The sequence below is a fragment of the Diceros bicornis genome, chromosome 6 (genome assembly GCF_020826845.1).
Source record: "Diceros bicornis minor isolate mBicDic1 chromosome 6, mDicBic1.mat.cur, whole genome shotgun sequence".
In the NCBI taxonomy this organism is placed as follows: Eukaryota; Metazoa; Chordata; class Mammalia; order Perissodactyla; family Rhinocerotidae; genus Diceros; species Diceros bicornis.
Window position 1 is genome coordinate 94901547 of NC_080745.1, and position 24740 is coordinate 94926286.

The 24740-nt window shown below is 52.7% G+C and overlaps 1 protein-coding gene across 1 annotated transcript in view; it reads right to left on the reverse strand.

Moving 5' to 3' along the window:
* Window positions 1-24740, reverse strand: part of CFAP46 (cilia and flagella associated protein 46) — a 126112-nt gene that overhangs the window by 68595 nt on the left and 32777 nt on the right. The window contains exons 12-22 of the mRNA XM_058544333.1: window positions 23464-23692; window positions 23156-23276; window positions 21295-21418; window positions 20570-20700; window positions 19318-19445; window positions 17979-18112; window positions 16097-16309; window positions 14429-14594; window positions 12348-12497; window positions 11302-11409; window positions 10337-10503 (exon numbers count right to left, since the gene is read on the reverse strand). Of these exons, the coding sequence (XP_058400316.1) occupies window positions 10337-10503; window positions 11302-11409; window positions 12348-12497; window positions 14429-14594; window positions 16097-16309; window positions 17979-18112; window positions 19318-19445; window positions 20570-20700; window positions 21295-21418; window positions 23156-23276; window positions 23464-23692 (1671 nt within the window). The remainder of the gene's footprint in view (window positions 1-10336; window positions 10504-11301; window positions 11410-12347; window positions 12498-14428; window positions 14595-16096; window positions 16310-17978; window positions 18113-19317; window positions 19446-20569; window positions 20701-21294; window positions 21419-23155; window positions 23277-23463; window positions 23693-24740) is intronic.

Consider the following 24740-nt stretch of genomic DNA (forward strand, 5'->3'; position numbering starts at 1 on the left):
ACAATAACTGTCCCCTACCCAATGCCCAGTCCTGTTCCCTCGAGGGAATGACTTCTAAATATTTAGCTCTGTCTTCCAGCAGCTACATGCCGACCTCCAAAAACAGGCTTCTGCCTGGATTTCCCCATTTCTCAGGCTCAAGCATTACCCACAGGACTCCCACAATGATAAATGGGAGTGAGCTCACTCAGACCACCCTTTTGCCCTTTTCCAACTTACTAATATAGCTGGTTACAGCATTATTTTTAGTTCCCCTATTTATCATCTTTGTACCTTAAAACCTTACACTAGCTTCCCTTCTTGTGGACCCTCGACAAGTGGTCCCTCTCAGATGAGGGCATTACAACACCTATATTCTTCCCTTCTCCACTAATGTATGTCATCTGTGCTTTTACTTCACTTTTGTATTGTCAAAATTGATAGCATTGGGAGCAATGTCAGCATCATGGTGGAGAGAGTTGTTCCCTTTGTCCCTCTCCTCTAAGTTACAAGCAGTAGGACACCCGTTCACCAACAAAGGACCCCTGCACAGCACAGCAGAGCATCTGAGAGATCCATCATTTATACATCTGAAGGTGGGTGGACTGGATCTCCAGGAGGCAGTGGAACTAGGGGACCAGCTCCCTCCACTTTCCCTGGCAGTGGCCATCCAAAACACGAATATCCTCACCAGTGGTGGTGGTGCCCTGACCTGAGGTTTCAACAAGCACAGTGGCATGCACCGGCAACCAGAGGCTGCAGGGGAAGCAGCGTTGCACATGACCCAGCACCCCCCAACAGCAGTGGCAGGTGACACCTGCAACCTGAGGCTTCAGGAGCCACAGCAGAACCCATGACCCAGCCCCCAGTGGCAGCACCCCAGACACCAGCTCTACCAGCAGAGGAGGCTGCATACAAGAACCCAGGCCTCTGGCAGTGGCAGCAACAGCTGTGAACCCAGCACCCCCAGATAACCCGGGAGCAGCAGTGCAGGTGGTGCATGGGGAAGTGGCACATGAGCCTGCAGAGAGCCAGTGGGGGAACATGAGACTCAGGCGACCCCAGAAGCAGCAGAAGTGCTCACAGCCTGGTGACTCCAGTGGCAACACCTGTGACTGCAGTGACATTGTGAGCAGCAAGGCACCAGCAATCTCAGAGGCACACAAGCACAAGGAGGGCACTGACGATGCCTCTGGCAGAGGCACTGGAGGGTAGAAGGTACAGGATCTCAAACATGACCAGAAGTAGCTCAGAACCAAAATAACCAAAGCCTTACCCAAATAAGAAAGGTGGTTATGGGGCAGGCCCGGTGACAGAATGGTTAAGTTCTCGCATTCCACTTTGGTGGCCCGAAGGCCCAGGGTTCACAGGTTTGGATCCCAGGTGTGGACCTACTTACTGCTCACCAAGCCATGCTGGGGCGGTGTCCTATGTAGAAGAACTACAACTCTACAACTGTGATATACAACTATGTACTAGGGCTTTGGGGACAAAAGAAAAAGAGGAAGATTGGCAACAGATATTAGCACAGGGCCAATCTCCCTCAAAAAAAAAAAAAAAGGTGGGATTTAAAAAAAAAAAAAGACAGGTGGTTACTACCACAAATGCGCTGGCAGAGGATCAATTCATCAAGCTGTTCTGTTTTTCAGAACAGATAAAAAATGACAAATCTCCAGAAACCAAACTTGAAGTCACAGAAGATTGCAATCTGACAGAGAATTCAAAATAGTTATCATAAAGAAACTCAATGACTTACAAGAAAACTCAGAAAGACAGTTCAATGAGCTTAGGAATAAAATTAATGAACAGAAGGAGTACTTCACCAAAGAGATTGAAACTTTAAAAAAAAACAACAAACAAATTCTAGAGATGAAGAACACAGTAATGAGATGAAAAATAAAGTGAAAGCATTGGAAATAGAGCAGACCATATAGAAGAGAGAATTAGTGAGCTCAAAGATAGAAATCTAGAAATGATTCAGGTGGAAGAGGAGAGCACTAAGATTCTTAAAGAATGAAGAAATTCTATGAGAAATATCCAACTCAATTAGGAAAAGCAACATAAGGATAATGGGTATCCCAGAGGGAGAAGAGAGGGAGAAAAGAGCAGAGAGCTTATTCAAAGAAATAATAGCTGAGAATTTCCCAAACCTGGAGAAGGAACTGGACATGCAAGTACATGAAGCTAACAGAACTCCTAATTATCACAACATGAAAAGACCTTCTCCATGGCACATTATATTAAAACTGTCAAAAGTCAATGACAAAGAAAGAACATTAAAGGCCTCCAGAGAGAAGAAAATAACCTACAAAGGAACTCCATTAGGCTATCAATGGATTTCTCAGCAGAAAGTCTACAGGCCAGGAGAGAATGGAATGATATATTCAAAATACTGAAAGACAAAAACTACCAGCCAAGAAGACTCTACGCAGCAAAGTTATCCTTCAGATATGACGGTGAAATAAAAGCTTTCCCAGACATACAAAAGTGGGGGGAGTTCATTGCCACTAGAACTGCCTTACAAGAAATGTTGAAGGGAGCCCTCCTACCTGAAACAAAAAGGCAAAGGTTTATAAAGCTTTGAACAAGGAGATAAATAGACAGACAGAATCAGAAAAATTGCAACTCTATATCAGAATAGGTTAGTAAATGCTTAATTATAACATAAAGGCTAAAAGGAAAGAAAGCATCAACAATAACTATAACCACTTCAATTTGGTAACAAACTCACAACACAAAAAAGGATAATGTGTGACAACAAAACATAGAAGGGGAAGAGGAAAAGGACAGAATCTGCATAGGCTAATGGAGACAAGATGCTATCAGCAGAAAATGGACTATCTCATCTATGAGATCCTTTACATAAACCTCATGGTAACCACAAAACAAAAAATAAGAGCAGAGTTACAAAACATAAATAAAGAGAAAACTGAGAAAAACATCACAGAAAACCACCAATCTGAAATGGCAGACAGAAATACAAAGAAGAAGAAACAATGGAAATATAGAACACCCAGAAAACAAGAGATAAAATGGCAGTATTAACCTCTCATATATCATAAATCACCCTAAATGTAAATGGACTGAATTCTCCAATCAAAAGCACAGAGTGGCTGGATGGACTAAAAAACAAGACCCAATATGCTGCCTCCAGGAAACACATCTCAGTTCTAAAGACAAACAAAAGCTCAGAGTGAAGGGATGGAAGACAACACTCCAAGCAAATGGCAAGCAAAAGAAAGCAGGTGTAGCCATACTTATGTCAGACAAAACAGAGATATGTCAAGCCAAAAAAGATAACAAGAGACAAAAGATGGACATTATATAATGAGAAAGAGGATGATCTATCAAGAAAACATAATATTTATGAATATATATGCACTTAACCCAGGAGCACCAAAGTATATAAAGCAACTATTAACAGACCTAAAGGGAGAAATTGACAGCAACATAATAATAGCAGGGAACCTCAACACCCCACTAACATCAATGGATAGATCATCCAGACAAAGAGTCAACAAGGAAACACTGACCTTAAATGAAACATTAGACCAGATGGACTCAATAGATACATATAGAACATTCTACCCAAAAGCAGCAGAATACACATTTTTCTCAAGTGCACATGGAACATTCTCAAAAATAGAACATCCCGGGAAACAAAGCAAGCCTCAATAAATTTAAGAAGATTGAAATCATATCAAGCATCTTTTCTGACCACAATGGTATGAAACTAGAAGTCAACTATAAGAAGAAAGCTGGAAAAGTCAGAAATATGTGGAGACTAAACAACATGCTACTGAACAAGTATTGGATCAATGAAGAGATCAAAGGAGAAATTAAAAAAAAAATACCTGGAGACAAACGAAAATGAAAACACAACATACCAACTCTTATGAGATGCAGCAAAACTGGTGCTAAGAGGGAAATTTATAGCAATAAAGGTCTACCTCAACAAAGAAGAAAAATCTCAAATAAAGAAGCTTACACTATACCTAAAAGAGCTAGCAAACGAAGAACAAATGAAGCTCAAATTAAGTAGAAGAAAAAAAACAATAAAAATCAGAGCAGAAATAAATGAAACAGAGACTAAAAAGACAACAGAAAAGAGCAAAGAAACTAACAGCTGGTTCTTTGAAAAGATAAACAAAATTGACAAACCCTTAGCAAGCCTCACTAAGAAAAAAAGAGAGAAGGCTCAAATAAATAAAATTAGAAATGAAAGAGGTGAAATTACAACGGATACCACAGAAATACAAAGGATCATAAGAAAATACTATGAAAAACTATATGCCAGCAAATTGGACAACCTAGAAAAAATGGATAAATTCTTAGACTCATACAACTTCCCAAAACTGAATCAAGAAGAAACAGAGAATCTGAATGGACCAATCACAAGTAAACAGATTGAAAGAGCAATCAAAAATTCTCAAAAAAATAAAAGTCCAGGGCCAGACAGCTTCTCTGGTGAATTCTAGCAAACATTCAAAGAAGACTTAATACTTACCCTTCTCAAACTCTTCCAAAAAATTCAAGAGGAGAAGAAGCTTCCTAACTTACTCTATGAAGCCAACATTACCCTGATACCAAAACCAGACAAGGACAACACAAAAAAAGAAAATTACAGGCCAATATCACTGACGAACATTGATGCAAAAATCGTCAACAAAACACTAGCAAATTGAACACAACAATACATTAAAAGGATCATACACCACGATCAAGTGGGATTTACCCCAGGGACGCAGGGATGGTTCAACATCTGCAAATCAATGAGCATGATACACCACATTAACAAAATGAAGAATAAAAATCACATGATCACCTCAATAGATGCAGAGAAAGAATCTGACAAGATACAGCATCCATTTATGACAAAAACTCTGAATAAAATGGGTATAGAAGGAAAGTACCTCAACATAATACAGGCCATATATGACAAACCCACAGCTAATATCATCCTCAATGGTGAAAAACTGAAAGCTATCCCTCTAAGAACAGGAACCAGACAAAGATGCCTACTCTCACCACTCCTATTTAACATAGTATTGCAAGTCCTAGCCAGAGCAATAAGGCAAGAAAAAGAAATAAAAGGGATCCAAATTGGAAAGGAAGAATTGAAACTGTCACTACTTGCAGATGACATGATTTGATACAGAAAAAACCCTAAAGAATCCATCAAAAAACTATTAGAAATAATTAACGAATACAGTAAAGTCACAGGGTACAAAATCAACATACAAAAATCAGTTGCACGTCTATACACTAACAATGAACTAGCAGAAAGAGAAATCAAGAATACAATCCCATTTACAATCACAACAAAAAGAATAAAATACCTAGGAATAAATTTAACCAAGGAGGTGAAGGACCTATACAATGAACATTATAAGACATTATTGGAATAAATTGAAGAAGACATAAGGAAATGGAAAGATATTCTGTGCTCAATGATTGGAAAAATAAACATAGTTAAAATGTCCATATTATCTAAAGCAACCTACAGATTCAAGGCAATCCCAATCAGAATCCCACTGACATTCTTCATGGAAATAGAACAAAGAATCCTAAAATTTATATGGAACAACAAAAGACCCTGGATAGCCAAAGCAATCCTGAGAAAAAAGAACAAAGCCTGAGGCATCACAATACCTGATTTCAAAATATACTACAAAGCTACAGTAATCAAAACAGCATGGTACTGGCAGAAAAACAGACACAGAACAATGGAACAGAATTGAGAGCCCAGAAATAAACCACACATCTACAGACAGCTAATTTTCAACAAAGGAGCCAAGAACATACAATGGAGAAAAGAAAGGTTTTTAACAAATGGTGCTGGGAAAACTGGACAGCCACGTGCAAAAGAATGAAACTAGACTCTTACCTTACACCATACACAAAAATTAACTCAAAATGGATTAAAAACTTGAATGTAAGATCTGAAACCATAAAACTCCTAGGAGAAAACATAGGCAGTAAGCTCTTTGACATCACTCTTAGTATCTTTTGGAATACCATGTCTCACCAGGCAAGGAAAACAAAAGAAAAAATAAACAAATGGGACTACATCAAACTAAAAAACTCCTCCACAGCAAAGGAAACCATCAACAAAACGAAAAGACAAGCCACTAACTGGGAGAAGATATTTGCAAATCATATATCAGATAAGGGGTTAATTTCTAAAACATATAAAGAACTTATGCATCTCAACAAAAAACAAACAACCAACCAAATCAAAAAATGAGCAGAGGATATGAACAGACATTTTTCCAAAGAAGATACACAGATGGCCAACAGGCACATGAAAAGATGTTCAACATCACTAATGATTAGGGAAATGCAAATCAAAACTACAATGACATATCACCTCACGCCCGTCAGAATGGCTATAATTAACAAGACAGGAAACAACAAGTGTTGGAGAGGATGTGGAGAAACGGGAACCCTCATACACTGCTGGTGGGAATGCAAACGGGTGCAGCACTATGGAAAACAGTATGGAGATTCCTCAAAAACTTAAAAATAGAAATACCACATGATCTAGCTATTCCATTTCTGGGTATTTATCCACAGAACATGAAAACACTAATTCAAAAAGATATATGCACCCCTATGTTCATTGCTGCATTACTCACAACAGCCAAGATTTGGAAGCAACCTAAGTGTCCCTCCATGGATGAAAGGATAAAGCAGATGTGGTGTGTATATACATATACACACACACACAAAATGGAATATTACTCAGCCAAAAAAAATACTGCTCGCCATGTTGCCATTTGCGACAACATGGATGGAACTTGAAGGTACTATGCTACGTGAAATAAGTCAGAGAAAGTTAACTACCATAGGATTTCACTCATATGTGGAAGATAAACAAACACACAGATACGGAGTAACAGATTGGTGGTTAGCAGAGGGGAAGGGGGTCGGGGGAGGGCAAAAGGGGTAAAGGGGCACATGTGTGTGGCGACAGATGGAAACTGACTTTCAGTGGTGCACACGATGCAGTCTATACAGAAGTCGAAATGTAATGATGTACACCTGAAATTTATATAATGTTATAAACCAGTGTGACCTCACTAAAATACATTTAAAAATAACTAATAAAAGATTGGTAACATTTATATTTTAAGTAACCACAAAGAAGTCTTCTTTGTCAAAATGTTAATCCTAAAACTAGAATACCAATAAACACCACGATAATGTAAATGTTTTTCATTGAAGAGTCAAGCTATACATTACTTTTGTGCTTCCTGGAGTCTCCGACTGACCTTTTCTCCATTGTACTATTTTCCTTTATCACAATACCTTCTCAACTCTTCACATTAGTCCTCTTCTTCCCTGCCCCCACCCTCCAGGGCCTTCCTGCTCTGATCCAGACAGATGGCTCTTGCAGCAAGCAGCACAGCTTGACAATTTTTCCGGATTGAATCTATTATTTCCAGTATCCCACATCTTTCTCTTTTTTGGTTTATTCTCTTGTTTTTCTGGAGCATATCCTCAAATAACGTTCTAAAAACAGGTGTATGGGAAATATATTTTCTAGGCCCCTGTCTGTCTAAGAATGGTTTTCTGTTACCCATATACTTGACTGGAAGTTCAGGTGAGTTAGAATTGTAGGTTGAAAATTCTTTCCACTTAGAATGCTCCGTTTTCTTTTAGCTTCCAGTGATGGTTTTTGAGAAGATGGCTCATTTCTATTTCCTGCTCCTTTGCAGACGGCTTTCTTTTAAAAGCTTTGGGATATTCCCCTCACCTGTGGTGATCTGACATGTCCCCACAACGCACCTGGATTCCTCTGCTCCAGGAAGCTCTCCCTCATGGCTCCCCTCTTACGTTCCTTTCTGAAGAACCCCTCCTTGACTCTTTCCGGAACTCCCACAGCAGGATGCTGGACCTCCTGTACTGTTCCCACATATCTTCTAGATTTTCTGTCACATTTTCTGTCCTTTTTCATCTTTTTTTCTGAGAAATTTCCTCACACTTTATCTTCTAACACCTCACTTAATTTATTTTCCACTCCAGAAATTATCTTTAATTTTCAAGAGATGGTTAGCCCCCAATTATTCCTTTCCCACAACACTACGTTTTAAATTTTAAATGCTGCACCTTCTCAAATATCTTTGAGGGTTTTTTTAATGTTCTCTTCTGATCGCTGCATAATCTCTTTTATCCAGAGTAAGTTTCCTCATTTCTTTAAGTTGGTCTTTTCTTTGAAGCTGTAGGTCCCTCTCAGGAGACTGAGGAAACTTTATTCACATTTATGAGTGTGGCTAAGATGCTGGAGGCTCCAGGTACGTGGGCCTGGTGGATCTGCTGACAGGCACAGCTGTACTATGATTGGTGGAGAGCCAGATCAGGTGAGGGACACTCAACCCCACAAATCAAAGGCTTCCAGAAAGAGCCCTAACACCCTGCCTGGGGTCAGATGTCCCGCCAGGGGCCCAGTGTTCTGTGCACTGCTGCTCCGAGTTCTCAGTCTCCACACGCTGCGGGCCATCTCCCTGCTCTTGTCGGGGTGGTGGGCCCACCCCTGGCCCACACCTGCTGCATCGTGAGGCTGGGGTGGGACATCACAAAGCCTGGGAGCTTCTCCTTTTGGAAGCAAAGTAATTCTCATTACAGATTGTCTAGGAAGAAATAAGCTCTAGCCTCTGACGGAGAGGTCAAATGTAAACACCACCAGAAAGGGTCTCCACTGTTCTGGAGGAAGGGTCACTCATGAGGCAGCGAGAAATGACGGCTGGGGGCTCCGTCCTGGCTTTGCTCCTGCGACCTCTGTGGTCACGTCCCGACAGCCCCAGGGCTCCGTGAGGGAAGTCCCGCTCCCGCCCTTCACCCTCGCCTCCACGAACACGCAGCAGCCCTGCGGGAGGCCAGCAGGGCCGACTTCATCCAAATGCTCAGCCCCTAGGAGGGCACAGTCAACTGCGTGCTCACGGACTCACCAGCGCCTACGCATTTCCAACGCCCCGCCCTCTGCTGGCTGGCCCTCCCTCCCCTCCTGCAGGGAAACCTCGTCCAGCGCCACATCATCCCGACAGATGTCCACGGCTTGGACATTTTCCCCGAAATCTATGCATCTGTTTCTACTCACCCCCGGGCCTCCAAAGGTGCTGCCCTGAGCTCCGGGTTCCCCCAGACCCGCCACAACCCCACCCTGACAGTTGTCCAGTCCACAGTCCTGGGAGTCCATCCAGACTCCTCCCCTGCAGGGCCACATTCTCATCCACGCTGCCACCTCGTGTGTCGGCCTGTGACTGTGGTCCCCGAGCAGGACTCCACGGCCAGGCACCACAGTACCCCGACCTCAAGCGAAACCCCTTCCCTTGGGTGGCACTCCCGTGGCGGCCTGGCTGGAGTGGTGCAGGTCTCCAGCAGGGCCCTCCCTCCGCACCCCAAAAGGACACTCGGATGCGAGAACCTGGTTGGGGTTCCATGGGGCAAGGCAGGAGACTCAGCACAAAGGGGCTTTGGTGCCAGTCGGGGTTCAGACCACCCAGAGGCACAGGACGCTCACTCTGGGGAACAGCCACAGGGCTGGGATGTGGCATGAGGCTGGGCACGCAGGGCGGCGAGGCCCTGCCTGGGTCTGGCCTCGGACAAACAGAATGGCTGCTTGGCCACAACAACATCTCCACGGCCTGGGGCCAGTCATTTTCTCTTTCAGGAAACAGACTCAGGAAATAAGCCGAAAAGAAGAACCTCAAGGAAAACAATCTTGACCGCAGAAATACTTGCAATAGCAACAAATTTAAAACAGCCTCGTGTTCAAAAAGGGGAAAGAGTAAGTCCTACAATCATCGATCACCAAATGGAACCTGTACGCCACAGGAAACACGAAGACCACAGCAGCGCCTGTGGCTGCCCCGGAGACGTGGCACTGCTTTCCTTTCACTGAAACGACGTTTAGTTACCTCTGAATTGATTCAACATGCCTATGCTGCCTGTTCACGATCACCCTAACAAAGCCGTCTGCTGGGAACGGCAGAGGGTGGAGCTGCGAGCCCCCTTCTCCTTGTGTGCGAGTCACACTCATGGCTAGCGAGGCTCGTGTGGCCTCAGAACCCTTCTGAGTACAGCTCCCCAGGGCCACGGCTGATAGGGTTGTCCTGGCCGATGGGGAGCTGGCAGGCGGCGGTTGCACGGGCACAGGGCAGGGCTGATGGGAAACTTGCTGAGAGGAGCAGGGCCTGGGGAGGGTCTGTAGCTGGTTCTCTGTAACCTGGACGGGAGTTGCTCCTCAGTCCTGCACACGCAAGTGACGACGAACATGCTCACATACCCCTCCTGACCTTGGGGAGTGGCCCACAGCCTCAGGACACCAGAGTTCAGGCATTAGGGAGGTACTTACGGGCCAAATATCCGCAGGTACCTAATGCCCATCTGGAGAGCCTTCTGCGAGCACGCCATGGTGGTCTCGTGGTCGTGGGCCGCGAAGGCAAAGTGGGTCAGGCGCGTCAGGGTCTGCAGCTCCACCAGGGGGTCTGACCAGTTGCACTCAGACGCCATCTTCACCACCTCCCCGGCAGCGGGGGGGAGAAGGGCTGTCTGTTAGTGTGGTGAATCTCCGACGGCACGCAGCCCACAGTGGGGACAGTGCTGTCAGCTCGGTGGGCTATCTAGTTGTGTAAAACCCTAACTCCGGTGTATTGCTCACCAGCCATAGACATTTAGTTAACGTTACTCCAAACAGACCCACGACTCGTAAAGGACCCTGCGCAAGGCAGCCCCCATGAAGCCTGAGTCCCTGTGCTCACTACTCGTAAACCGAGGCCGAGTCTCTGGCCAGGGTGGGTAGGTTGGGGGACAAACGCCCCCAGGGTCCACACTGCCCACTGTCCCACACTCGGGGAAAGCACAGAGGGAGCTCCCAAGTGACACTAAACTCAGCTGCCCTGGGGGACAGCGCCGGCTCTGTTGGGAGGCAGGTGAGCACTGTGGTGGGAACGTGGTCACCAGGACAGGTGGTTCCCACTCCAGACACCTTGGGTAAGGCCCTCTGACCACAGCTCCTCATCTCAACAGCGGGATTTGAACAACTGGCTTTGGGTTGGGGGGCTTTGTCTGTGCACAGCCCCTGGCATGTCTACCAGGACACCTGGTGACACCTACCTCGGCCAAGTGGGAGAATGGTGACAGTTGGGGGGGTAGGCAACACCTGGGGGGAGGTGACACCTGGGAGAAAGGGACATCTGGGGAGGAGGTGACACCTGGGGGAGATGGTGGCACCTGGGGGGAGGTGACACTTGGAGAGAAGGTGACATCTGGGGGGAAGGTGACACCTGGGGAGGAAGTGACCCCTGGGGGGGTACCTACCTGAGCCAAGGGGGGCACGTTGAAGTCCATGAGGCCCAGCCCGTTGCAGGAGTACATCTCCAGAGCGACAAGAACTCTGGTCACCGAGTTGACCTCCTCACTGTTACTCTGGTGGGAAGGAATCACAGAGTGTCCGTCAGCCCAAGGGTGCTGGGGAGAATCTGGAACACTCGGACTTGAACCCTATGAAATACCAGCTTCATGGCAATAATCGGCGCTATCTTGGCTACGTGTAAATGTGTATCGCCAAGTCCTCTCTTCACATAACAAAGAGGCAGTAGGCAGTGCAGTCCCTATGGTAGTCTGACAGCCGGGCTGATCCGGCGGAGGTGGAGGGCAGGCAGCATGGTACAGTAGGGGAGTGGACCTCTGCCTGCAGGGTCCCCTCCCCTTGGTCCCACTCCAATCGGACCCTCACTCCTGGCCCAGCTCAGAAACCTGTCCCTGACTGCCCACCGCCTTACTGGCCTCACTTTCCGCCTAGACCAGCGCATCCCAGCTCCTGCCGGTGCCCCGTGGGAGTCTCCCGTTGGTCTGTCTGTGACCATGCAGCCCATGTCAGTGAGGGTGGAGGCCGTGGGCTGGCCCTGCCCCTCTCCTCTCTGGGTCCCCACTTGCTCCCCCGCCCTCCACTCCCGCAGCCTTGTGTGCAGTGAACCTAGGAGGTGCCCCCTCTGGGCCGGGTGCAGATAAGGTCACAGTGAGCTTCTCCAAGGGTGGACAGCACCCCCAGAGGCCTGGCGCTCTTGGTGGACATTCAGAACAGCAGCCAGTCAGCTGGCGGAAAAAGGGAACGCCACAGCCAGGGGCAGTGAGCTCAGTGGGGACAGCCTTCCCGGAGGGGATGCACTCCTTCCACAGGAGAAGGGAGCTCTCCCCACAGCGTGCTGTGGTCCAGGCTGCGAGACCCGAGGGGGCCTGCTCTGCTCTCCCTTCAGGTGGGAGACAGAGAGAAGACTTCAGCAAGAGGAGTCCACCCTGCAGGTCTGGGCACGTGGGGATGGGGGCACTTCCAGACGTGGGACACGGCCACAGGGCGCCCGCACCTGCTCATCTGGGCCCAGCCGCGGCCCGATCTGCTGCTGCAGCAGCTGCTTGCCCTTCACCCAGGTGGCGATGAGCTGCTGTCGGGCATTGGTGGGCACCACCTCTTGGGGCACCGTCCCGTTGGTCAGGCTCAGGGCAAACTCGCAGACCTAAAATGGATGTGTCCTTGTTCATAAAACCCCAATTCTAAACAGAGAAACCTGGGCCAAGACCCAAATCATTAAAAATAAGGGGACCTTGCTCTTGGTCCCGGCCGCAGCAGTGGTCTAAACATGCACCAGTCCTGGAGCCTGTAGAACAGGGCGGCCTGGGATGTGAGAGCCCCAGGGATGCTGGTGGGGCTTGTCTCCTCCTATGTCCCTACTCCCTACAGCACACCCAGGCAGCTACACTGCCAGGAGCAGCAGGCCCCTCACTGAGTCGTCACCATGTGCCTGCGGCTCTGCTGGCCCTAAGGCGTGGTGCACAGCCAACCTCTTGACAGGCACCAGGCCCCCTCCCTGTGGACGGTGTTTGTTCTGGGGGCTGCACGGTGAAGATCCGAAGCCCAAAAGCTGGGAACCCAGCTCCCTGCTCGCCTGCTGTGTGACGAGGGCACGTTCTTCATTCTGTGCCTCGGTTTCCTCATCTTTGAGTGGGGACAAAACCCAGCATATGCGTTTTGTTCTGAGCCACGCTGGCGCCGTAAAGCCCTCAGCAGGCGGGCCCCTGAAAGCCACTACGGCCGCGGCTAACTACAGGCCGTGCGGTCTCCTCCCCGTTTTGCCTGTTTTTCCCCTGAAGTGGAACACGAACACCTGACCCTTGCAAACGTTTAGGGCCGTACCGAAACGTAGAAACAAAAACACCCTTCCCACCCGCTCTGCCTCCGTTCTTTCCTTTTGGATTGACCTGCGCACAGGCTGGTAACTTCCACCGGCGCCGGCCCCACCCACTCTCCCCCGCCGGCCCCGCCCCTCCCTGCGGCCCCGCCCACTCCCCGAGGTCCCGCCCACTCCCCGAGGTCCCGCCCACTCTTCCTCGCCTGCTCCGCCCCCCACCCGGGGCCCCGCCCACTCTCCCCGCTGGCCCCGCCCCTCCATGCGGCACCGCCCACTTTCCCCGAGGTCCCGCCCACTCTTCCCCGCCTGCTCCGCCCCCCCACCCGGGGCCAGCCTCCCCTCCTTTCCAGCCCCGGCCCTGCTCCCGGCAGTCCCCTCGCCCCGACGGGCCCTGCAGCCCCAGGGCCTTCTGCGCCCTGACTCTGCGCTCCCGCAGGTGTACGCCAGGTGCGGGCTCTCAGGCAGGTGTGCGCTCTGACTCCAGTCTCCACCCGACTGCGCTGAGAGTGCCATGCGGCCCCAGAGGGCCGCGCCGCATGGGCTCCTCCCGCCTTTCTCTCCCTCCCTCGTCTTTCTGCATCCGGGGCTCCTGGCCGCGGCCCACAGCAGTGACCCCGGTGGCCTTTCTCGGTCCTCCTCACCGGAAGCACTTCTCTCGGCCCGTACTCGGGTCTGCCGCGGGTTCTGGCAGATTCCCTAAACTCATTCAGGAAATTGCTTTCTTCCACCTTTACTAAGATTCTTCTGAATTAGAAATGAGTGACGGATTATCAGACACCTTTCCACATCCATCACTGAGACCATTACCATTTCCTCCTTTATTATGAATGACTACAGTAAAACCCACATTTCCTGGGAAACGGCTTTTATGGAATGATGACCCACCAAGTCATCATACAACCTGTCCGTGCACTTTTTATCGTGTATGGTCGCATTTCTGTTTGAGACTGGCATTGTCTGTATTTCCTAGTTTTACACCCCCGTTTGTCTGCTCTGGAATAACCAGCAGAGGTGCGGCCAGGGCCTCGCAGGGCGTCCTCCTGACACTGCCCCCCACCTCAACTTGTCTCGTTTCCTCATTTTTTGAGAAATGCATGTTTTCCACCGGCTCCTCACCCCGTGCCCTGTTTCCGGGCAGCTGAAAACCCCTGCCGGAGGTTTCCACTTCCCAAAGCGCCCTCCCACCTATCGCCTCCACTGATCTCAGGGAGACTGGTCCCTGCCTGCCCCGGCCCTCACACACAGCGAGGGTGCTGTACCTCCACTGCAGTCCTCACTGCAGAGCTGGCTCCTGAGTCTGGCGGCCCATGAAGCAGGTTTGGTCGCACAAGTCTTCTAGATTTTTCTGGTGTCTGGGTTGGAATCCAGCTGATAATCAAGCCTCGAGCCAAAGCATTGCAGAGCATCGCGAGCATCACGGGGTCCCTGGAAAACAAGGCACCAGCGAGTGAAGCACAGCCTGACGGCAGCCTAACTGCAGCCGCGTGAAGCCACGGGCCCAGAGTCCAGCAGAAGCCGGGGAGTCCTCAGAAATCCACCACAAGTGTGTTTACGGGGTCCCCATCTGCTGGACTGACACAGAAGGGTGGCTGCCCATCGTCCCTGTGCCAGTTCAAGAAGCGAATCAGCCTTTCGAGGGAGGAAGGGAGCCGGCTGTGACAGGATGAGGGCTTGGTCCCCTGCCACAGGTGGCCTCCACACTGAGAGGTCAACACCTGTGCCATGTGGGCTAGACTCCTCAGGGAGTCCTGTGGGGCCCGGACGGGGTGTCCAGCAGACCTTTGGTCGTGGTCTAAGCATTTCCATCAATTACCAGATCTGATGGGCTTACAACAGAACCTTCATGTTTCTCACCAGAAACGTCATGGTACTAAAACATTTAAAATAGTCAAAAATGGTCTCCGTATGCCAAGAATTGGGGATAAAAGTCTGATCTTTGTCCACAACAGAACCATGCAGGATGACTGCGTGACTGGGAGGGGCTCAGCTTCCGAGGGCTGGTTTCTCGGAGCCCTGTCAGGGTGCTGACTTCCTCTCCCCCTGGCCATAGGGACCCTGCCCAGGGCCTCACACTTGGAGGAGAGGTGAGCACCACTGAGCAATTCCTTACTTCATGGCCCATTTTCTTTATTATCCGTAACTTTAAAAAGTTACCACATGCCTATGTTGCTGCATTCTAGCATTTCTACTTCAGTATCTGATGGAAAAATTTTAAATCTTATTGTTTGGATGAAAAGCCAAACCAACAAAAAACACACAAAGAGAGTCTTAAAATTTCATCCTAGTTAGATGAAACTTTGACCTGACTTGATGTTTTCGGATGTCTTATTTTAGCTGGTGGACACAGTCCCTCAGGAGTTCACACCCATGTGGATAAAGAACACACAGACACAGATCCTCACCCCTGCCCCAACCAGAGTGAGGTCTGTATGGAGGAGATCCCTTTCCTTTCCTTCCCTTCCATTTTCCCGAGAGACTCATGTCTCAGCAAACCTTCCTTGCAATTGTTCTGTTCAGAACAGAGTGAGGCAGGCTGGGAATTGGCACTGTGGCGATGCCTCGGGGCCACGTGTGGCTGTGAGAGCTCTGCTGTGGGTCAGGGCCTCACCAGCATCTCATTGACCCCCACATGCCACCCTGCAGCTCAGAGAGGCTGAGTAACTGGCTCAGGGGTGCACAACCAGGAAACAGAGACCCTGGGATGACTCAGGCACCCCTCCCTGTGTCCCCTGCAGGCTTTTCCATGGCCCGTCACTGCCAGGTGCCAGGCGCCAGTGGCCCCAACTCTCACTGGAGGGATGACACTAAAGATGGGGGCAGGGGGCTGGTGGCACCACCCCCCAGAGTGAATACATGTCTGACCCCACAGCTCCTGGGCCTGGATCCTAGGGTCACGAATGCACACAACACCCGCCAGCCACACCCACCCGCTGTGGCCTGTGGCCTTGACGATGCTCAGGAGGTGACACAAGGTATCCACAAGCTCTTTCTGCCGCCCGGCCACGAGGAGATGGTGGTTGTGATTCAGGACGTAGACCACGGCGTTCTGCACGATCCAGGCCTCCTGTATCTCCTGTCCGATCTCAGCAGACCGCAGCCAGTTGCTCATGGCGTAGTGCGACAGACCCTCTATCCAGTTCCTGCAGAACACACACCATCAGGCTCTCCTTTGAAACAAGACTTTCCCCAAACGTGCATTAAAGACGTAAGTGTGGACTCTGCCATCGGCCCCGCCCCTGTCTATGGAGCCCGGAGGTTAGAAAGGGGCAGCCCGACGTGTTCCCTCCCGAGGACCCTGGACCTGCCCAGCTCTTCCCATCTCCCAGCTGGACGCCCCTTGCTCACCTCTGCAAGCTCCCACACGTGCAATAAGACCCTCTCATCCTGTCCCTCGCCTGCAGACCTCCCCGGACCCTCCCCGTTTGAGGACCAACCCCTGGCCCAAGGCCTGCCCGGCTGCCTGTCCAGCTTTGCAGCTGCCCCTCACGCCTGCCCCTGTGCCGAGTCTCGCTGGCCTCCACCCATTGCACACAGGCCGCCTCCTCAGGGCGAGCCCTTCCCACGTAGTGCTGTGTGCACGTGGCGTCTGCACCAGGGCTCCACATCCTTTTCGGTAAAGGGCCAGAAATTCCTGGCTTTGCCAGCCACGTGTCGTCTCTGCTGCATATTTTTCACTATTTTATTTTACAATTTGTTTAAATGTCCAAACCACTCTTAGCTCGTGGGCTGTACAAAACCAGGCTGTGGGTCAGATGTGGCCTGGGCCCTGGTTCGCTGATCCTCCTCCAAGTGTAAGCAGGGCCACCAGGTGAGGACAGCTCTGCTCCAGCCTTGGGCCTGGGCCCTAGACAGACCTGGCCTCACCTTGCCTTGTGGCAGCGGGCTCCGAGGACAGGGCCCCGGGCTGTGCTCTGCACAACACTCTGAAGGCGACTAAGGCAGAGACGGCCTTAAAACACCAAGACGAACATCACCCACACAACCCTCGTGCACACTCTCCTTCCTTGTGCCTCTTGAGGGCTCGGTGGTCTCCCCATGCCGCATGTGGTCTCCCCATGCCGCATGAGGTCTCCCCACACCGCACGAGGTCTCCCCACACCGCACACGGGTGCAGAGGAAGAGGGGCCAGGGCTCCACCTCCACTCCCGCACGGGAGCACAGGGTGCGGGCAGCCTGTTTACTGGGTAAAACCAAGAGTAAAATAGGCTTTTCTTCTCCCCCAGTTAACAGTGATCAGCTCCTATGATGTGAAAACACAAATATTCACTCACTACCACATTCACTTTTAAAAATACTTAATTTTAGATTAAAAAACACTAAAAATCATCATTGTTAATACAGCACCTCAATTTCACAACTGTTTTTGCACTTGGCATCTCTTGTGGGCAAGTCTTCTGGAATGTTCCATATGAACTTTCTCATTCGCATACTGGGAGTGATTTGTGGCCCAGACATCCCGTGACGGTGCTCCCATACTGAGAGCTGACCACAGCCTCCCCTCCGAGCAGACAGAAAGAGCGCTGCTGGTCTATATTTTCCACCTTTCACATGATCTCCCTGACATCGCACCTTTACTGATAACGAGAAGGACTAACCACAAAGGACACAAGTCTGAACTACAAAGCACTGGACAAACCGATCTCGTCACTCTTCTCACACGTGACACCACACCACACTCCTGGTCTGGACACAGCCACTCGTGACCTGTGCCCTGCTTCCCAGGCCACGAAGCCTGCCCTCTCCGTGGACAAGCAGTGCCGCAGGTGCAGAGGACACCTGGCCCCGTCAGTCCACGTGGCAGCCACCTACCGGTACATGATCCACTCTGCGTTGTCCTCTGCAGACTCGAGCGTGTAGCCGGCTGGGTGCTGGCTCAAGTCCTCAGGGGGCCTGGGACAGTCATTTAGCTCTACACCTTCTGACCGCAGCAAGTGGACAGTGGCCTGTGAAGGAATTGCGGTGGGAGAGGTCACGGGAGCAAGGACCAGCACCAGGCGGGAACATGCAGACAGGCGCAGGTGGGGAGACACTGTGACCAACCCCATGGCCTTCACGACCTTGCGTGTTCTCCCTGTGGGGAGGACTTGCTCCCTCCCCACACATCCGTCACTTCACCTGTGAATCCTGCATCTCAGAAACGAAGGGCTCCTTTCAAGAGCACAACCTGAGCCATCACCACACCTCGGACACATTAGCAAGTGCCCAGCCAGCGTCCCCGTCCCCCGATGGCTTCACGAGTGGGTATAGAAACACTAAAGACTGCTGAGACCCCTGGGCACAGGCTGATGGGGCTGCAGAGAGGTAGCTGGACGGCCTTGCCACTTGTTTCCCTGGTTGTCGCTGTCAGCTCCCTGAGCGCACGCTCTCCTCCAGTCCTCACTGTGTCCCCGGGTCATGGCCCGACCTGCACTTGGAGGTCTCAGCAGACCCTTACTGAGCAAACCAGGGAGTGCTCTGGCCAGGTCACCTGCCCACTCCCAAAAGAAACAACCTAAAGTTGCTCAAAGAAACCTGAAGTTACAAAATGTCACCAAATGTCCCCCTGGCATGGAGGCACAGGTGCCATGGCTGAGAGCTCAGACCTGGGTCCCAGTGCCGGCCCGGATCCAGCTCTGCTGCCTGCGAGTCCTGGGGTCCTGTGCTCACTGTGGGGACTGGGCTCACAGTGGAGGCAGCAGGGAGTCCAGGTAAGGCCTGGCGGCTGGTCCCCAAAGCAGGCAGCCCGCCTCGGACGGGATTAGATCCAACACACACTTCCCTCCATCACCCCTTGTTCACAGTGCTCCTGACGTCCACTCTGATGCAAACACCCTCCCAGATGCAGGAAGTCAACCCCTAGTACCGATGTGACTCTGAGTTCACAATTCAGAAACTATTTCTAAAGAAAAATTTATATCAACACACACCACATTTTGATTTATCAGTTTCTCCTAGAAAATACCCAAGAACCCAGGGAAATCTCCATAATCTGCAGTCTTATTTCAGGAGCAGAGGTGGAGCGCTGGGAAAAACGTCTTCAGGGGTCAGCACGCCCCATCAGTGCAGACGCGGCGACCTCAGAAGATGAGAAGATACTCGTGGGGGTCCTCGCGCCCGCGTGCCAATGCTGAAAACGCACACCCCGTGATGCTGCCATGCAGGGACGCACCTCAGCATTGATGAACCCCACCTCGGCGAACTTCCGCAACAGGCTGGGGGACACCTGCCTCTGCAGGGTGGCATCTGACTGGCCCCAGGCGTCCTGCACCGAGCTTGCTCCGCCCTTCTTCTTCTTTCCTGAGGGAAACAGCAGAGTCTCAGATGTGGTCAGATGTGGCGAATCTTTTCCAGCAACTCAACAAAAAAGCAAGGATTCCTGGCCTCTCCTCAGCTCCGGGGGGCGGGCAGGGGTCTCTGGGCGGTGGGCATTTTTCCCAGGAAGGGGCTGGAGGAGACCTCCCCAAGTGTGCAGGGCCCCCTGTGAGGTGGCTAAGGTGTCCCCAAAGCCAGCTTGGCCACAGCCAGTCTCTAGCTGACACCCCCAAACCCACGGTTCTTGGTTTTGGTTGTGTGGTTCTGGTGCTCGAGAAGCACCCGGCCCCGCCAAGCCGGCAACACCCACGGTCCAGGCCTTCTCGGAACCCTGGCAGTTCCCTGTGTCCTAACAGTCCACTAGACCAGAGCTCCTCCAGGGACCTGCACACTGGACTGGTCAGTCCGCAGGCCCAGTGACGACGGTGGGGAGCCTGCTCCCCGCCCACATCCCCGAGAAACAAGCCTGTTCTGGAGGCTGCTCCATACTCGGCCCCCATACACGCCATCAGCCTCTGCCCTCTGGGCTCTGCCTGCAGGCTCCCACCACGCGGCCTTGGTTCTCTCGCTCACGGCAGGTCCCTTCCCCTTTCTGAGGCCCCTGATGACCCCAGAGTGATGGTTAAGATCAAACGAAATGATGGCATGCGAAGTCAGCCTGGCACAGAGCCAGACGCACACAGGAGGCCCCATAATCAGTCATGATAATAATAATTATTAGTATAATAATAATATAATAAAGTAGTATAGTAACAATAATAATTAGTAGTGATCGTTGTTCATCATGAACTGTGCTGGGCAGTCAGCTGCATATATTTAAAATACCCTCTCCATTTGAAGGCCCCACTGGATTCAAGTCCTGGCACAGCAACCCTTTCCGTCACTTCAAGAGCAAATCCTGGCCTCTTCCAGGAGGCAGTGGACGGCACGGCCGCAGCCTGTCGGGACTTGGCCAGCCCCTGCACGGTGACTGCCAGAGGTGCTTAGCCACTGCGGCCGGGGCAGCCATGGGCCTTTCTGGCCCCGGGGCTTCAGCGAGCATGTGAAGCCCGGAGCTGGTCCTGACTGGCTGGCGACTCACTGCGCACGCACGGCCCGGAAGCACACACCTCTCTTCCACCTCGCAGGCTTCTTCACCTTGACGTTGTCGTACAGGAGACAGAAGCGGCTTGCTGCCCGGCACACGTCCCACACACCTTGCTTCCGGGCAACTTTGGCAAGCTCTGCCCAAATCTGAATTCTGCTCACCAAAGATGGAAAGGAGGGAACAAGTGCACAGAGCTGTGACTGGTAAAAGCAGAAATCACATCGAACTGTTGCTTGTGAGCAAGAGGCACCGGCGGTGCTGCAGTTTCAAGGTTGCAAAGAGCGACCTTGAGACAAATCAATGCTCACAGCTGGGGCCTCGAGGCAGCAGGACGGGCCGGGTGGGGTGGGGCTGCCCCCCGAGGTCAGGGGGGAGAGCGCAGGGGGCAGATGTCTGGCTGCCACTGGCCAAGTGTCACTGTACCAGCTGACCTCCCTCCCCTGGGGCAGGTGGCCCTGGGTGGAGACCCCTGCAGTGTGCTCCAGAAGCCAGCCACTCCCGCCACTGCGTCCTGAGAACCACACGCAGCGCCCAGCGCTGGGCGTCCTCCTGGAGTCAGGACAGTCTCAGCAGAGTGACAAGAACACCCTCAGGGCTGTGGTTTGCTGTCTCACGGCCGACGGGGAGGTCCATCTGCGAGGCCGTTGGGGAGCCCGCGCCTCCCCCTCCCGCCGCCCGGCCGTGACGAACGCTCTCGGTGACAGCCCCGCCCGGCCAGCTCGCGTCCTTCTTCCTCTCCTCACTCACCGCTCCTTGTCATTCTCATTCCCCAGACGCCGGAGGTGCCCGGTGGCCTTGTCCACGCTGATGATGTGGTGCCGCGCCTTCGCACAGAGGTAGGTGAACCGGCCCCTGTTCTTCCCGGTGGAAACTGAGGACGGAAAATGCAATGCAAGCGCCACATGGTAAGGGATCACGCGACTCAGAGGAACCCAGCTCTGTTCAAGGGAATATTTGTATCATCTGCCCTCAGCAGCCCTGGGGCCCTGGACTCCAGGCAGAGCCAAGAGCGGCTCCTGGGGCATCTGTGGTCTTCTGATGGAAGCAGGTGGAGCCAACTATGCCTGTGAGTGCGGGAAGCCCCCAAGCACCAGAGCAGCGTGTTTCAAGGTGGGACTCATCACCCTGCCCCCTCTTCCACCCACCCAGGCCCCGGGGCTACTCCCTTCATGCGGTCCCTGCCCACCACCCGCTGTCCTTGCCCGAGGTCGGCAGTTCTCTCTGCTTGGTGTTGGAGGCTCCTCCTCCCGGCGGATCTGGCGCTTACTCTGAGAGCTCAACCCCACCCACGCCCGGCCACCCGGCACAGCTGCATGGTGTGCGACACAGGACACGCACTGCCCGGGCTACCACCCATCCTCCCAGCGAAACAGGCATTCGCCTTCAGGCGCGGCTCACAGAGCCCGCGGACACCAGGCAGGCCAGCAGGCCAGCAATGCGCGTCACCGTGAAACGCACCAAGAGCACCAGGCGTGTGTGAGCGCCGACAGAGCCCCGTGCTCCTCAGATTGCGGGGATGAGATGAAACAGGGAGGCATGATGCCCGCCCCAGATGAGAATGACTCAGGGGAATGACCAGCGTGAGGCCACAGAGAGGGCAGCTGCCCCCAGGGCGAGGGGCACGCCCCACCACGTCCTCCTTCCCACCGCTGGGGCAGGACTTCACCCGTCCTTCTCCCTCATCTCGGATCCGCAGCACGGGACCCTGCGGCTCCTGTGTGTGTGACAGCTGGGATCACGTCTGCGGGCAGGACCCCCAGAGGATGGGCGGGGGTGGGGCCCCCAGCCAGGTGCAGACCTGTGTCCACAAGGGTGAGATAGGCTTGTGGGTAGTGCAGCCTTCCATTCATTTACCCAAAATTAGTTTACAGTTCCCCTTGGGATAAAAGCCAACGTTTGGTGTGAGTGGAGACAGAGAAGAGGTCCGCTCACGCTGACTCTCATCTACAGACACGGCAGAGCAGCCCCGGACCTCGTCCTCGTGCCTCAGACGGTGGTTTGGGCAGAAGTGTGACCCCCAAAAAAGACGTGATGAAGCCCCAACCCCCAGAACCTCAGAATGTGACCTCATTTGGAGATAGGGTCTTTAGAGGGATAATCCAGTTAAAATGAGGTCATTGGGGTGGGGTGGACCCTAATCCATTATGACCAGTGTCATTAAAAAAAGGAAATCTGGACACAGAGAAACAGGTACAGAGGGAAGACAGTGTGAAGACATAGGGAGAAGACGGCCGTCTGCAAGCCCAGGAGTGCGGCCTGGGACAATCCTTCCCTCCGGGCCCCCAGGAGGAAGCAGCCTGCCGACACCTTGATCCCAGAGTTCCAGCCCCCAGAACCGTGAGAGGATGAATCCTATTGTGAAGGCTGCCCCACTGTCCGGAGCACTTGTCATAGCAGCCCGAGCTGACCGATACAGAGAGCGGGAGAGGAGACCCCTCCTGGCACCTCCAGAGACCACAGGCCACACATCGAGGCCCAGGCCGGCGGGTTCAGACCTTCAAGGGGGCACAGCGTGGCCCACACCTGTCGGTTCGGGTCTGCCTCGGGACCGCATGCGGCCAGGGCGGCTCCTGAGCGGGAGCACAGGCTCCAGGAGGGACCAGCGCACCTCTGGCCTCGTTCTCACTGTCGAGCACAATCCGGAAGGTGTCGGGGGCGAGGGCCAGGCCCGCGTTCACCAGCAGAGCCCGCTTCTCCCTGACACTGTCTTTTGGGATAGCTTTCTTTGCCTGCAAAAGAAAGAGAAGGTGTGATGAGTGGCACTGTCTCTGGTTTTTCTGAGTGCTTGTGGCCTCTAAAGAGGACCGCATGGGTCCTGCCGGGGGGCCCCACCCCGGACAGGCCTGCCCTTGGCAGGCACTGAGCCGGCAGGGCCCTGGGTCCTGGGGGCGAGCCCCGAGCAGGCCGTGCCAGCACCTGCTCGATGGCCATGGTGGCCTTATCCTCGGGGCGCGTGGGGGACTGGTACAGCATGGTACACAGGCGCAGCCGGTTGACGGCCCTCCAGAGCTTGTCCTGGTAGAGGCCCAGGCTGTCCAGGCGCATGGCCTTCTGCAGGTGCTCCATGGCAGGCTCCAGCCGGTCCTCATCCTCCTCGATGCACGCCATCTCCATGTGCGCCTGGCAGCGGAGCAGGACCATGAGGCTGGGGAGGGACAGCACAGCGTCACAAGGGCCCCGGGGCGTGCTGGCTTCCTGGGAGACCCTCAGTGGGCCTCCTGGCTCCTGGCTTTCCTGCTTCCTTCAGGTCCCACCCTGCCTGACCTTATGGCCTCACACAGGAGCACAAAGAGAGCAGGTCCCTGCAGACCACAGGAGACCTCAGACCCAGCTGGTGAGAGCCCCTCCCCACCCCCTGCCGGAGGTATAGCTGAGCGTCGGTCGGTGCCGTCTCACCCATCACTCCTGGACGGCTCTTGGCATTGCCAATGAGGGGCTTCAGTGCAAGTCCCTCGCTCCCCACTGTCCACACCTGAAGCCCTGTCTTTGCCTCGGAGGACGGGGCCTCTCTGCTCTGCTCTGGTGTCTCATTCTGGTCTCATCGGCTGAGGCTCTTCCCCGACGCACACATCCGCTCAGAACAGCACCACCCCCTCGGCCCCCGGTCCCTGCCTGGCGTTTGCCTCCGCTGGAACCTCACGGGGCTGGGTGGGGGCTGGAGTCGCCGTGTCTAAGCAAGTACATCAAGTGTCCCCTGAAACGTCTCCAGCATTCCATGCAGAGACCACCACGTCACGGTCACTACCTGGGACACAGCGTTAGCAGATCCCACAAACACGTGGAGTAAGAGTCCACAGGACCCCCGCACCGACTCTCAGCCCAGACGGTGAGTGCCATATGGTATGCACGTAACCTTGGGACGAGGAGCAGAGAGCCCCGGTGCCAGGAGGTGCAGTGCTGCTGCCAGGGGAGCCAGGCATTGTGGGCGGGAGAGGGCCACTCATGCCCACCGAGGGGTCCTGGTTAAAGCCACAGGTGAGGTCTGTGCTCCCCATCAGGGAGCCAGGTTCCACAGACTCTGCCTAGAAGTCCAGACTGCAGCCAGAAACAGCTCACTGCCCTCTGGCCTGAGGCAGGGAAAGAAGCAGCAGACAAAATGGGGGCGGATCCAGCACTGAATCACGCTCCCCTGGGCAGCGTGAGCCCTGAACCCCGTAACGTGAGACTCGTCCAGGGCTGGATGATCCAAGGAG